The sequence below is a fragment of the Pristiophorus japonicus genome, chromosome 7 (genome assembly GCF_044704955.1).
Source record: "Pristiophorus japonicus isolate sPriJap1 chromosome 7, sPriJap1.hap1, whole genome shotgun sequence".
In the NCBI taxonomy this organism is placed as follows: domain Eukaryota; kingdom Metazoa; phylum Chordata; class Chondrichthyes; family Pristiophoridae; genus Pristiophorus; species Pristiophorus japonicus.
In genome coordinates, this window is record NC_091983.1 from 88,887,273 (window position 1) to 88,901,510 (window position 14,238).

General features: G+C 42.1%; 1 protein-coding gene across 2 annotated transcripts in view; it reads right to left on the reverse strand.

Moving 5' to 3' along the window:
- The window catches only part of dnmt3ab (DNA (cytosine-5-)-methyltransferase 3 alpha b), a 725,841-nt gene that overhangs the window by 220,735 nt on the left and 490,868 nt on the right, over positions 1-14,238 (reverse strand). For both annotated transcript variants that reach the window (XM_070885120.1, XM_070885118.1), the window contains exon 7: positions 636-824. In XM_070885120.1, coding sequence (XP_070741221.1) covers positions 636-824 — 189 coding nt within the window. The remainder of the gene's footprint in view (positions 1-635; positions 825-14,238) is intronic.

Below are 14,238 nucleotides of genomic sequence, written 5' to 3' on the forward strand. Positions count from 1 at the left end.
CCATGTTCCCCATTACTAATTCCCCAGTCTTGTCCTCTAAGGGACCAATATTTACTTTCGGCACTCTTTTCCTTTTTATATACCCGTAGAAAGTCTTGCTATCTGCTATTGGCAGCGGATTGAAGCTTTTTGATCTGTGTGGCTCAGCTAATCTCTGGATAACCTTGCTGATCTATCAGGGGAAATGCCTTCTTCTCAACTCTGACTGGATGATCCCAATCTACCTTAAGGGTTAACTCTCCAACCAAGGCGCAGAGCAGCATTCTCAGGGAGCACTGGTCAGGAAATTGCGGCCGGCACTGCTTAGGTTATAGAAGTGATTTGTTGGTTAAACATTCCCTGTAAGTGCCACTCCTCACTTTGAACATCTGATGAGCGAATCACCCTGTTCATTCTTACCCAATACTTGCTGCCATTATGTTCAATCATTCAGTTAGTGACACCAAGATGGTATCCTTAGTAACAAGATTATGACATCATCAAGGCATCTCATGGCAACAACCAATCAGAAATGCCCTGATAATACACACAGGAATTTGTGCGATTACTCTACGCACCCCTGCTATATGCGTTGGGTGACAAAATTATTTACTGAAACAAAGTAATCCAGTAGATTAATGGTTTAGACACTGTACCTCAGTCTGGGGGAGGGGGTGAAGATTCACACTTCGGGGAAAATATGACATTCTTTCCATCTCACCCCACGGTAAGAGTGCTTCCTCTTGGCTAAGCAATGGAGTGGCATTCAAGTGACAGGCATCAATGGGGTCTGCAGCCTTTTTACTCACCCTCCTAGTAGGAGAAGTATACATGGAGGTGAGAGACTAAAGTGAAGGAATAAGAAGACAAAAACAGGAAAAATATAAGTAAATGAAAAGAACACCCATTATGGAACGGGGACGACATTAATACATTTTAGGTGTTTCTTACCTACAATTATAAATAACTATATACTAGCATAACTAGAAGTTCTGCCATTGTGACATCATCTTTTTGGGCTACATTGATTAGCAGTCAACCAAGTAACAAGCTAAACTGATTTCAGTTCTGACAAAGGGTCATCAACCTGAAACATTAACTCTGTTTTTCTCTCCACAGATGCTGCCTGACCCGTTGAGATTTCCAGCATTTTCTGTTTTTATTTCAGATTCCAGCATCCGCAGTGCTTTTGTAAGTTGACTTCACTCTGCTTATGCCTGGCTTTCAGAGAAGCCCAAACATATTCTTTTTTAAATTCTGAACCATTGTGCAATGTATCTTTTCAGTTGATCTTTTGCTCATAAATTTCTCGTCTTGTCAGGATGTATAACACAAAAGAATTTTCTAACATTCCTGCAATTTTGTTGCACCATTTTAAGGATGATGATTAATGCGTTGTATTAGATTGTCCGATGATAGCTGCAATTAAGCCTGTACCTTTGTTGAAACTTTTTCTAGTGGTGATGGTGGAGGGGGGGCTGGGGATGGGGGAGGGCGGGGGGAGGGGGATGGGCAGCGGGGAGGAGTGAGACAATCATATGAAGTGGCTGGTTCTATTTGAAGATACAAACTGGTCTAATACCAGTTCATAGTAGAGCTGTATGACTGCAAAGCCCAGTATTGTAACAGAATTTTTGTTACTCATCTTTACATCTTATAATGGATCATTCCTGGTTACCAAAATGGTGGTGTCATAAGAACATGAGAACGTAAGAAATAGGAACAGGAGTAGGTAATTTGGCCCCTTGAGCCTGCTCCGCCATTTAATATCATGGCTGATCTGATCATGGACTCAGCTCTACTTCCCTGCTCGTTCCCCATAACCCTTTATTCCCTTATCATTCCAAAATCTGTCTATCTCACCTTAAATATATTTAATGACCCAGCCTCCACAGCCCTCTGGGGCAGAGAATTCCACAGATTTACAACCTTCTGAGAGAAGAAATTTCTCTTCATCTCAGTTTCAAATGGGCAGCCCCTTATTCTGAGACAATGTCCTCTAGTTTTAAATTCCCCTATGAGTGGAAATATCCTCTCTGCATCCACCTTGAAGAGCCCCCTCATTATCTTATATGTTTTGATAAGATCACCTCTCATTCCTCTAAACTCCAATGAGAACCGAGTCAACCTATCTTCAAAAGTCAACCCCCTCATCTCCGGAATCAACCTAATGAGCTTTCTCTGAACAGCTGCCAGTGCAAGTATATCCGTCCTTAAATACGGAGACCAAAACTGCACGCAGTACTCTAGGTGTGGCCTCACCAATACCCTGTACAGTTGTAGCAGGATTTCTCTGCTTTTATACTCCATCCCTCTTGCAATAAAGGCCAAGATTCCATTGGCCTTCCTGATTACTTGCTGTACCTGCATACTAACTTTTTGTGTTTCATGCACAAGGACCCCTAGGTTTCTCTGTACTGCAACTCTTCGCAATTTTTCTCCATTTAAATTAGAATTTGCTTTTCTATTTTTTCTCCCCAAGTGGATAACCTCACATTTTCCCACATTATACTCCATCTGCCAAATTTTTGCCCACTCACTTAGCCTGTCTATATCCTTTTGCAGATTTCTTGTGTCCCCCTCACAATTTGCTCTCCCACCCATCTTCGTATCATCAGCAAACTTGGCTACATTACACTCGATCCCTTCATCCAAGTCACTAATATAGATTGTACATAGTTGAGGCCCCAGCACTGATTCCTGCAGTACCCCAGTAGTTACTGTTTGCCAACCGGAAAATGACCCATTTATCCTAAATCTCTTTTCTGTTAGTTCGCCAATCTTCTATCTATTCTAATATATTACCCCCAATCCTGTGAACTTTTATCTTGTGCAGTAACCTTTTATGTGGCACCTTATCGAATGCCTTCTGGAAATCCAAATACACCACATCCACTGGTTCCCCTTTATCCATCCTGCTCATTACATCCTCAAAGAACTCCAGCAAATTTGTCAAACATGATTTCCCTTTCATAAAACGATGTTCACTCTGCTTGATTGAATCATGCTTTTCCAAATGTCCTGCTACTGCTTCCTTAATAATGGACTTCAGCATTTTCCCAAAGACAGATGTTGGGCTACTTGGTCTATAGTTTCCTGCTTTCTGTCTGCCTCCTTTTTTTTAATAGGGGTGTTACATTTGTGGTTTTTCAATCCACTGGGACCTCTCCAGAATCCAGGGAATTTTGGTAGATTACAACAAATGCATCCACTATCTCTGCAGCCACTTCTTTTAAGACCCTAGGATGCAAGCCATCAGGTCCAGGGGACTTGTCTGCCTTTAGTCCCATTATTTTACTGAGTACTCCTTCTTTAGTGATAGTGATTGTATTACATTCCATCTTCCCTATTGCCCCTTGATTATCCACTATTGGGATATTTTTAGTGTCTTCTACCGTGAAGACCGTACAAAATATTTGTTCAAAGTCTCTGCCATTTTCCTGTTCCCCATTATTAATTCCCCAGTCTCATCCTCTAAGGGATCAACGTTTACTTTAGCCACTCTTTTCTTTTTTATGTACCTGTAGAAACTCTTACTATCTGTTTTTATATTTCTTGCTAGTTTGCTTTCATAATCTATCTTCTCTTTCTATTATTTTTTAGTTGTCCTTTGTTGACTTTTAAAAATTTTCCAATCCTCTGGCCTCCCACTAGTCTTTGCCACTTTGTATGCCCTTTTTTTCAATTTGACACCATCCCTTATTTGCTTAGTTAGCCTCGGATAGTTATCCCTTCTCTTACAATCTTTCCTTCTCATTGGAATATATTTTCATAACAGATAATCATTTGTTGATTGATTAGTTTCCTCCTGGCCAGATATTGGCAATCTGTGTAATCACTCGAGGTCACACTAATAACATACAATATATCTTAAAAATTATTTTTCCTCCTATTTAAGAATACCTGCCTTTGTAACACTGACACACCACACCTGATAAAATACACACTGTAATTCCATCATTAACATAGAAACCATGCTAAAGATCCTAGCTTCTGACACAATCTTTACATGATTCTAAAGAAAAGTTCTGACAACTTTTACTTTTCAATTATATTACATGGCTGTGCATTTAGGTATTTGTTAAGGATCACAATTAATGTGACAGATTAGTGACTGACTACAGTTGCCAACATATCTGTGGTTTTTGAAAAACGTTCCCATAGTGATGGAGAATGAACACAGTAACAGTGTCTGCTGTTACCTAAGGACACAAACAATCTGATCTCATGGCAGTCTGCACTGGTGCTCGACTTTACATATCAAATTCAAATGACTAATCATTGCTTGACTTTGCCAATGTTCACCTATTATAAAAATGAAATCTAATAACAATGAATAAAAAAGCACTAAATGCTGGACTTTAAATTGGGCAACGACTTTGTTTGTATTCCCACTTAAGGCTAAATATCTATTGATCAAAGTACTGCCTTTTGAATAAAGTGGGCTAAAATAAGGTACTGATTTACTGAATGGTGTCTCTCATGATAACCATAAATATAAAAATGTGCTGAAGCACGTACAAAACATTTGCATCATGTGAGCTTATTACAGTGCCTTGAGCAGAGTAGCCACAGTCTGAATTCAATCATTTATAACGCAGCTAGGCCTGCAACCAGTTTCGTGGTCAGTTTGTCCAACTGGCACAAAATGGAATTTCTACTCTCGGCGCGTTCATATGTGCGTGTGCGTGTATGCTCGTGTGCGTAAAGTGAATAACAACTTGAAAAAATGCATGGCAAGTGGGTAAGGTTACCTACCAGCGGCATAAACTTTGAAAATCTACCCTAATAACAATCTGCTTGGAGAGATTCAGGAAAAATATTCCTACAAATGCTATAATATAACTCTTTTCTCATAACTATCGACATCTGAAGCCTTTCTGTGCAATAATGATGAATAACCTAGAGCCGGTTTTATTGCTCTAATCTGCCAGCGGGGAGCATTGCTGGCAGTGCCTATCGGAAACTGAGCAGGTGCTGCACATAATGTTTCTGATGAATGACTGGAAATCGTAGGTAGCACACACCTGAATTTCCAATATGTGCATCTGGCAGGCAAAGTTCCCCACTGGCAGGGAAGATTCATAAAATGACCTCCTACCACAGCTCCCCATGTGTCACAATTGCATGAAGCGATGACTGCAGCAAAATCTGCTTCAAAGCTACGCCAAGTGCTCTACCCTGATAAACCCCTTCCTATTTCCGAATTTCCTCACCCTGAGCACAGCATAAACATCAGTGATGCCTATCTAACCACACTTTCCCATCTAAGAGAGAAAGGAACTCTAGTGCTTTGTGCAAGAGAATACAAGTAAAATAGGAAAGTGTCAGGCATTGGGCCTCTGGGAATTAGAGTTTCATCTTCTCAGTTGGACATGTTGCGATACACCTGTGTCTCAGATTTTAGAAATGGTGATCACACAAGTGGGATCTAGACAGCTTATTAAAGGGGCTGAGAAGTGAGAGCTTGCTCTCAGATCCCAGTGAGAGACAGAACTGGATGGAGCAAGAGGTGATCTAGAGGGAAGTGAAAGCAGGAACTCACCAAATGTTGGCAGTCTGATAGTGACGCTGCTCCTGAGACAAACTGGAATTAACTGAAATATGACATGAAGTCTAGAAGGTGGAGCAATTAGAAAAAATAACTTGAACTTAACACATCAATTATGGAACAAACCCCTAATACTTGGACATCAAAGTGTACATAAGTACAATCAAACAATGAGCAAAGAAGAAAAGGAACTTAAAAATGTGGAAGCAACTATACAAATAAGAGAATCGAGACAGAGGCGCTGAGGATGGGAATTTAATATAATAAGTAGAGATCCAGTGAAGTGAAATTGTATGGTGCAGGAAAACGATAAAAAGGATTATACTTCATCAAGGCTCCCCCTGCCTGCAGTGTGCATTTGTAAAATCAGTCCTTAAGTTTCAGTTTTGTTCAGCTGTCCGCGTTCTTGCCTCTGATCCAGAAAGTTGTGGGTTTATGATCCACTTCAGGACTTGAGGACATAATTTAGGCTGATACTTCAATGCAGTACTGAGGACTGCTGCATTGTCCAAGGTATCATCTTTCAGATGCGAGATTAAACCAAGGCCTAGTCTGCTTCTTCTCTTGGTTCACGGGCATTACTTAAAAGAAAAGCAGGGCATTCTCCTGGTGTTCTGGCTAACATTGCTCCCGAACCAACATCATCAAAAAGCAAATGGACTGGTCATCCTTCTCACTTGTTGTTTGTGGGATCTTGTGTGCAAACTAGCTGCTGTGTTTCTTTACATAACAACTTCAAAAGTAATTTGTTGGTCTTGGGATGTCCAGAGGATGTGAAAAATCACTATACATGTTCTTTTTTTCTTCACATTATTGCCGAAGCTATGGGCATATTGCTACTGTGTTTCTCAGGGTGTACCCTTTTCCTGGAGAAAAGACCCATGAGTGATTACATAGAAACATTAGAAAATAGGTGCAGAAGCAAGCCATTCGGCCCCTCGAGCCTGCACCGCCATTCAATAAGATCTTGGCTGATCATTCAACCTCAGTACTCCTTTCTTGCTTTCTCTCCATACCCCTTGATCCCTTTGGCCGTAAGGGCCATATCTAACTCCCTTTTGAATATATCTAACGAACTGGCCTCAACAACTTTATGCGGTAGAGAATTCCACAGGCTAACCACTCTCTGAGTGAAGAAGTTTTTCCTCATCTCGGTCCTAAATGGCTTACCCCTTATCCTTAGACTGTGACCTCTGGTTCTGGAACTCCCCAACAATGGGAACATCCTTCCTGCCTCTAACCTGTCCAATCCCGTCAGAATTTTATATATTTCTATGAGATCCCCTCTCATTCTTCTAAACTCCAGTTGATCCAATCTCTCCTCATATGTCAGTCCTGCCATCCCGGGAATCAATCTGGTGAACCTTCGCTGTACTCCCTCAATAAGCAAGAACGTCCTTCCTCAGATTAGGAGACCAAAACTGAACACAATATTCCAGGTGTGGCCTCACCAAGGCTCTGTACAACTGCAGTAAGACCTCCCTGCTCCTATACTCAAATCCTCTACCTATGAAGGCCAACATGCCTTTTGCCTTCTTCACCGTCTGCTGATCCTGCATGCCAAACTTCAATAACTGATGTACCAAAACACCCAGGTCCCGTTGCACCACCCCTTTTTCTAATCTGTCACCATTCAGATAATGTTCTGTCTTCCTGTTTTTGCCAGCAAAGTGGATAACCTCACATTTATCCACATTATACTGCATCTGCCATGCATTTGCCCACTCACCTAACCTGTCCAAGTCATGCTGCAGCCTCTTAGCATCCTCCTCACAGCTCACACTGCCACCCAGCTTAGTGTCATCTGCAAACTTGGAGATATTACATTCAATTCCTTCATCTAAATCATTGATGTATATTGTAAATAGCTGGGGTCCCAGCACTGAACCCTGTGGCACCCCACTGGTCACTGGCTGCCATTCTGAAAAGGACCCGTTTACTCCGATCTCTCTGCTTCCTGTCTGCCAACCAGTTCTCGATCCACGTCAATACATTACCCTCAATACCATGTGCTTTAATTTTGCACATCTCTTGTGTAGGATCTTATCAAAAGCCTTTTGAAAGTCCAAATACACCACATCCACTGGTTTTCCCTTGTCCACTCTACTAGTTACATCCTCAAAAAATTCTAGAAGATTTGTCAAGCATGATTTCCCTTTCATAAATCCATGCTGACTTGGAACGATCCTGTCACTGCTTTCCAAATGCGCTACTATTTCATCTTCAATAATTGATTCCAACATTTTCCCCACCACCGATGTCAGGTTAACCAGTCTATAATTCCCTGCTTTCTCTCTCCCGACTTTAAAAAAAAGTGGTGTTACATTAGCTACCCTACAGTCCATAGGAACTGATCCAGAGTCGATAGAATGTTGGAAAATGATTACCAATGCATCCACTATTTCTAGGGCCACTTCCTTAAATACTCTGGGATGCAGCCCATCAGGCCCTGGGGATTTATCGGCCTTCAATCCCATCAATTTCCCTAACACAATTTCCTGACTAATAAGGATTTCCTTCAGTTCCTCCCTTTCGCTAGACCCTTGAACCCCTAGTATTTCCGGAAGGTTATTTGTGTCTTCCTTAGTGAAGACAGATCCAAAGTATTTGTTCAATTGGTCTGCCATTTCTTTGTTCCCCATTATAAATTCACCTGATTCTGACTGCAAAGGACCTATGTCGGCTTCACTAATCTTTTTCTCTTCACATATCTATAGAAGCTTTTGCAGTCAGTTTTTATGTTCCCTGCAAGCTTCCTTGCATACTTTATTTTCCCCCTCCTAATTAGACTCTTTGTCCTCCTCTGCTGAATTCTAAATTTCTCCCAGTCCTCAGGTTTGCTGCTTTTTCTGGCCAATTTATATCCCTCTTCCTTGAATTAAATACTATCCCTAATTTCCCTTGTTAGCCACAGTTGAGCCACCTTCCCCATTTTATTTTTACTTCTGAAGTTCATCCATATAATCTATAAATGTTTGCCATTGCCTATCCACTGTCAACCCTTTAAGTATCATTTGCCAGTCTATCCTAGTCAATTCACGTCTCATACCATTGAAGTTACCTTTCCTTAAGTTCAGGACCCTAGTCTCTGAATTAACACTGTCACTCTCCATCTTAATAAACAATTCTACCATATTATGGTCACTCTTCCCCCAAGGAGCCTCGCACAACAAGATTGCTAATTAGTCCCTTCTCATTACACATCACCCAGTCTAGGATGGCCAGCTCTCTAGTTGATTCCTCGACATATTGGTCTAGAAAGCCATCCCTAATACACTCCTGGAAATCCTCCTCCACAGCATTGCTACCAGCTTGGTTAGCCCAATCTATATGTAGATTAAAGTCGCCCATGATAACTGCTGTACCTTTATTGCACGCATTCCTAATTTCTTGTTGCCATGGATTGGATGGAAGAATGAGAATAGAAAGTTGAAAAGGGCTGAAAAATATTACTGGAGTACGGTGACCTGAATCCATGCTACTGATGAGAACAAAGATAACGGAAAGATCATAGTAATCATTTCATTCCCATAAAAATGCCCAGACATCTATAGCCAAACCTGCTGTGACTTTTTAAAAAAAATTCTTGTGATATGGACATCGCTAGCAAAGCCATTATTTATTGCCCATCTCTAGTTGCCCTTGACAAGATGGTGGAGAGTTTTTTTTTTGAACTGCTGCAATCCATGTGGTGAATGGTGTCAGAGAGGAACTACTGGGATTTGGACCTAGCGACGATGAAGGAACAGTGATAAAAGTGCATGTCAGGATGTTGTGTGACTTGGAAGGGAACTAGGAGGTGATGGTGTTCCCATGTATTTGCTGCCATTGTCCTTCTGGGTTGTGGAGGTCACGGGTTTAGGAGATGCTGCGAAAGAAGCCTTGGTGAGTTGTTGCAACGCATTGGCAGGTAGGGTAGCATAGTGGTTATGTCACTGGACTAGTATTCCAGAGGCCTGGAGTAATAATCTCGAGATGTGACCACTGTGGGAATTTAAATTCAGTTAATTAAATAAATCTGGAATTTAAAAAAAAGGCTAATATCAGTAATGAAGCTACCAGAATGTTGTAAAAACCCAACTGGTTCACTAATATCCTTTAGGGAAGGAAACCTACCTTCCTTACCCGTCGGGTCTACATGTGACTCCAGACCATCAGCAATGTGGTTGACTCTTAACTGCCCTCTGAAATGGCTTTGTAAGCCACTCAGTTGTACCAAACCGCTACGTCAAAGTCAGCACTGTGGGATTACCTTGATCAGAAGGACTGCAGAGGTTCAAGAATGTGGCTCACTACCACCTTCTCAAGGGCAATTAGGGATGGGCAAAAATGTCAGCCTTGCCAGTGATGCCCACATCCCATGAACAAATACATTTTTTTAAAATCCTGTAGATATACACACCGCAGCCACAGTATGCTGGTGGTAGATGTTTAGGCTAGTGGCTGAGGTTCCTATCTGGCTGCCTCTTGTTGGAGAGATCATTGCCTAGAACTTGTGTGGTGCGAATGTACTTATCGGCCCAAACCTGGATGTTGTCCAGATCTTGCAGCATACAAGCACAGGCTGCTTGATCTGAGGAATTGCGAATGGAGCTGAACACTGTGAAATTATCACCAATCAGCTCCATTCTCTTGAATGGGGTCATGAGAGAATGAGCTAGGTCTGAGAGGGTATTTGGGGGTGGGAGGAGGGGATGGGTAGATAAGAGAGAAATTAGAAAAAGGGCTAGGGAAAGGGAATCTTGGGAGAAGTTTGGCTTGGTGGGCAAGTGGAAGGAGGGATATTACAGCAGCAACTGTATGGCCTCAATCTTTATGACAAAGAGGTCCATGAGTTCCTTGCATTTGTTGGTAGGGGTAAAGGTGGGCGGGGGTCAGTGCGGTGGCGGGCAGAGGAGAGGACTTTAAGGAGACGGTTGGTATTGAAGAAAAGGAGTTGGGGTTATCTTTGCTTTCCAGGATGATCCTGAATTAGCAAGAGGAAAGCAAAAGTTTGATATGGTCCAGTCACATCTAATGATGGATGGTTAAAGCAGTTGGCCTTTTATAAAAAGTAGTATTCTGTGGTGTCACTGTGAGGATGATTAGAACTAATGTGACTTTGCAATATGAACCAGTCACCGAGGAACATCAGAACTGGTGGGGAAGCACTCCCAAAATTTACGCACAAAACTGCCATTGTCTTAAGAGAACCACAAACCGGCTGAATTGATACCCATTGTATAATGTCTTAATGGTGTTAAATGTATACAATTTAGGATCTTGAGCTACAGCCAGTTAAATTTGGCAAAGGAAACTTATCCTACAAAATGTTGCAAAATTTCTACTAATGCTGTTGGGAGAGATCCAAATGCAGTTCTCTCATCCAGAATATAGACCATGGCTGATCTTTATGTGTGAGAGTTGGCCATAATGAAAGGTCAGAAGGAAATAAGTGATTTAGGTAGTAGAGAAAAAACCCGAGTTCCCACTGAGAGCTGAGGATAACAGCCCTGATTTGGATTAATGCAGGAACTGATTTGTGAGATGATGTAAGTTCTGTATTAGCTGAAACATACAGATCGTAGCTTTCTGAAAATAAATTGAGTCAGGAATTATTCAATTGAATCTATCAATGTAAAGTTTTCCTCCAAATATTAACAGAAACCCAGAGTGAACCACGCCAAGTCAAATCTGGAGTCCATTAGCTGGCTAACTTTATGTATACAAAAACAATTGGTTCAGAGTAACATGCACTGTGTACTCAATGCTATACAATACCATGGAAACATGAAGAAGGACAACAAGTAACCATTTCCAGTGCAAAACTCAGTAGCGTCCATAAGACTTATGTAAATATAGAAATCTAGGTCCTCAAATGACACCGTGTGATACCAGAGTATGGATGATAAATCTGTTCACCTGAAATTCCGCTCTCCAATATTTTACTGTATATATGGACCACTTATTTTAAACAATGTAAAAGGGTTTGAAGCATTTGCATCTTACTAATGCATGTTGTAGTTTCAGGGCTATAATCAGTGACTGGAAAATCAGGAGCACTGTAAATCAGGCACAATGAGCTCAGTATTTGATTCCCCAAATTGTACTCCTGTTAAGCGAGACTCTGTGCCAGGAACTATAGGGAAAGGCCTTTGTTAAACAATAAGCCATATAGTTTTAACACAAGGCCTTTATTAGCACTGCAAATACTGGGATTGCCCTGGCTCTGTATATTTCTGGCTTTCTTTCCAGCAAAAGAAACAATGGCAAAGCTGTTTGACCATGAGCTGATGAGGTTTATTACCAAAACAGCCTGTTTCCAGCTCCATTACATCAGCTGCTTGTGGCCCCACCTCACCTGACTGTCAAACCTGGAAATAAGAAGCTGGCATCAGTAAAAGTGATCATGAACCTGTCAGACTGTTGTTAAAAACCCAACTGATTCATTAATGTCCTTTGGGGAAGGGAGCCTGCCACCCTTACCCAGTCTGGCCCATACGTGACTTTAGTTCCACAACAACTGGGTTGACTCTTAACTGCCCTCTCAAATGGCCTAGAAAGCTTATTAGTTGTATCAACCCACTACAATGGACTGCAGCGATTCAAGATGACCCATTCTTGGGGCATGTAAGGATGGGCAATAAATGCTTGCCTTGTCAGCGACGCCCACATCCTGATAATGAAAAAAAATTTAAATTATTCTCTGTATGCTAGTCACATCCAGGCCTGACTTCTATAAAAATAAACCCTCACCTGCTGCCTGGCTCCTCCCTACACAAGCCCCAACTCATCCAACATTCTGCAACCCACATCTTATTCTTTACTAAATCCTGTCCACAAGTCACACCCACTCGTTGACCATCAATTGCCTTCCTGTTTCCAGAAGCAGCAATTAAAAAAATCCTTAAGCAAACAAATAAACTTTTTAAATATACTGTCGCACCCAGTAAAATGGTTGTCAATGTGAGAGAAAATTACATTGGTTTTGTGTGGAGATTGAGAGCTCCATTGTGAAACGTTGTGATGTGGATGGCCCGAGTTTTGAAGTTAAATGTTGTGGAGAAACTAGAGAGCCCATAACATTAAAATAATCATTCTGAAACATCCATAATAGCTATGACAGCGGCAGTAATATTTAGAGATGAAGAGGCTCGTGTGGGGAGGGATCGAGCGAGGATGGCAATATTCTTCTAAGATAATGCAATATATATCAAACCTGCATCATCTCGCCATCAACTTTCTGCACCACTACCGACTCTCCTTCCTACAGCACAATCTCGAACTGTCTACACTTCAAATTGCTTCTTGACTTCACTCGCCTGTTTTAGTCAGTGGTTCACCGATGCTCCGTGCTGGTCCCATCCTGTTCATGTTGGCTTTGTCCTTCCATGGGACCCAAGACTTTGACCCTGATCTCCCTACATGTTGGCTCAATTTTGCCCAAGCCTGTTTTCTGGTGTATTGCCAGAGTTACGCCCGTTTTTCTAGGCCAGAAATACACCAGAAGTATTTTGCCAAAGTTTCCCCGATGTATAATTCAGATTTGGCGGCGCGCAGCATGTCCAGTCACCTCGGGGGGGGGGGGGGGGGGGGTGGAGCTTGCTGTCTACGCCGAAAAATCAATGCCGCACCTTTTGCGTATGTGCGGGGAAAAAGTGACGTTTTTGACATTATTTCAATGGACACGCATACGCAATACAGCTCCGGGTTGGCAATCGGCCATTTTTAAAGAGCTAGTTGTGTGTGTGACAACGTTGAGTGCTGTGCAAGAGCATTGGAAAAATCGGAGCCCAGCACCCTACGGGTTCTGATATTCCTCATGCGATGACGTCGAATCAATTGTCTCCTACGTAGCACCATGATGCAGGAGGCTCGCACAAGGTATGGCATTGTCAGTATTGCCCCCATAGCTAAATTTAACTTTTGCAAGAAGCTCAAAACAACAGGAAGGCAAGCAGGACAGGTTCTTTGTTCTCTCTCCCCAAGGTCTGTACGGATGAACCACAGCCAGGTCTTGTGACTTCTCCTCTTCAAACACCCCCCGCCCCAAACTCATTGCAGTCTTATGTCTAATGCAGCAGCCTTCCGATCGCCACCTCCCTCCCCGGGCTCAGTGCAGAAGCTTTCCGATCGCCACCTTCCCCCCAAACCCCCCCGGGCTTGTTTTCCAGCTGAGCCTCGAGCCCGTGTCCAGGCGCGGGGCCAATTCTGACGGCTGATACTACGACCCGCCAGCCCTGCTTGAAGACGTGTGGTGGTGGCGTGAGTAAAAATAAATGAAAACTTCAGAAATCCAAGAAACTTCCCTGTACTCCGTTGAAAGGTAAAAAAAAGTTGAACTTTATTATGGATATTTCAAGTGTTAGAGACTCCCTCCAAAAACTTCGATGAAAAGCAATGGCGTCTTTCTGCGGCAATTTCTCAATGTGCGCTGCTTTCTGTTAACTCACCAGAAGGTTTTTCGGAACTGGCCAGATACGCTGACCAAGGATTAAAAATTTGGGGGCAAACTGCGAAAAATGATGAAAACTGACACAGACATGAGGGAACAGACTATGATGTCAAAAAAACCTAACCTAGAAAAATCGTAACTAAAGCAGTTACGCTGGCGCAAATTCCAAAAGGAAACTTTGAATTAAATACGTATGCCAGAAAAAAAACGGCGCGCACACAAAAACAGCACAAATGACCCGGGAAAATTGAGCCCTTACTACTATATTTAAATA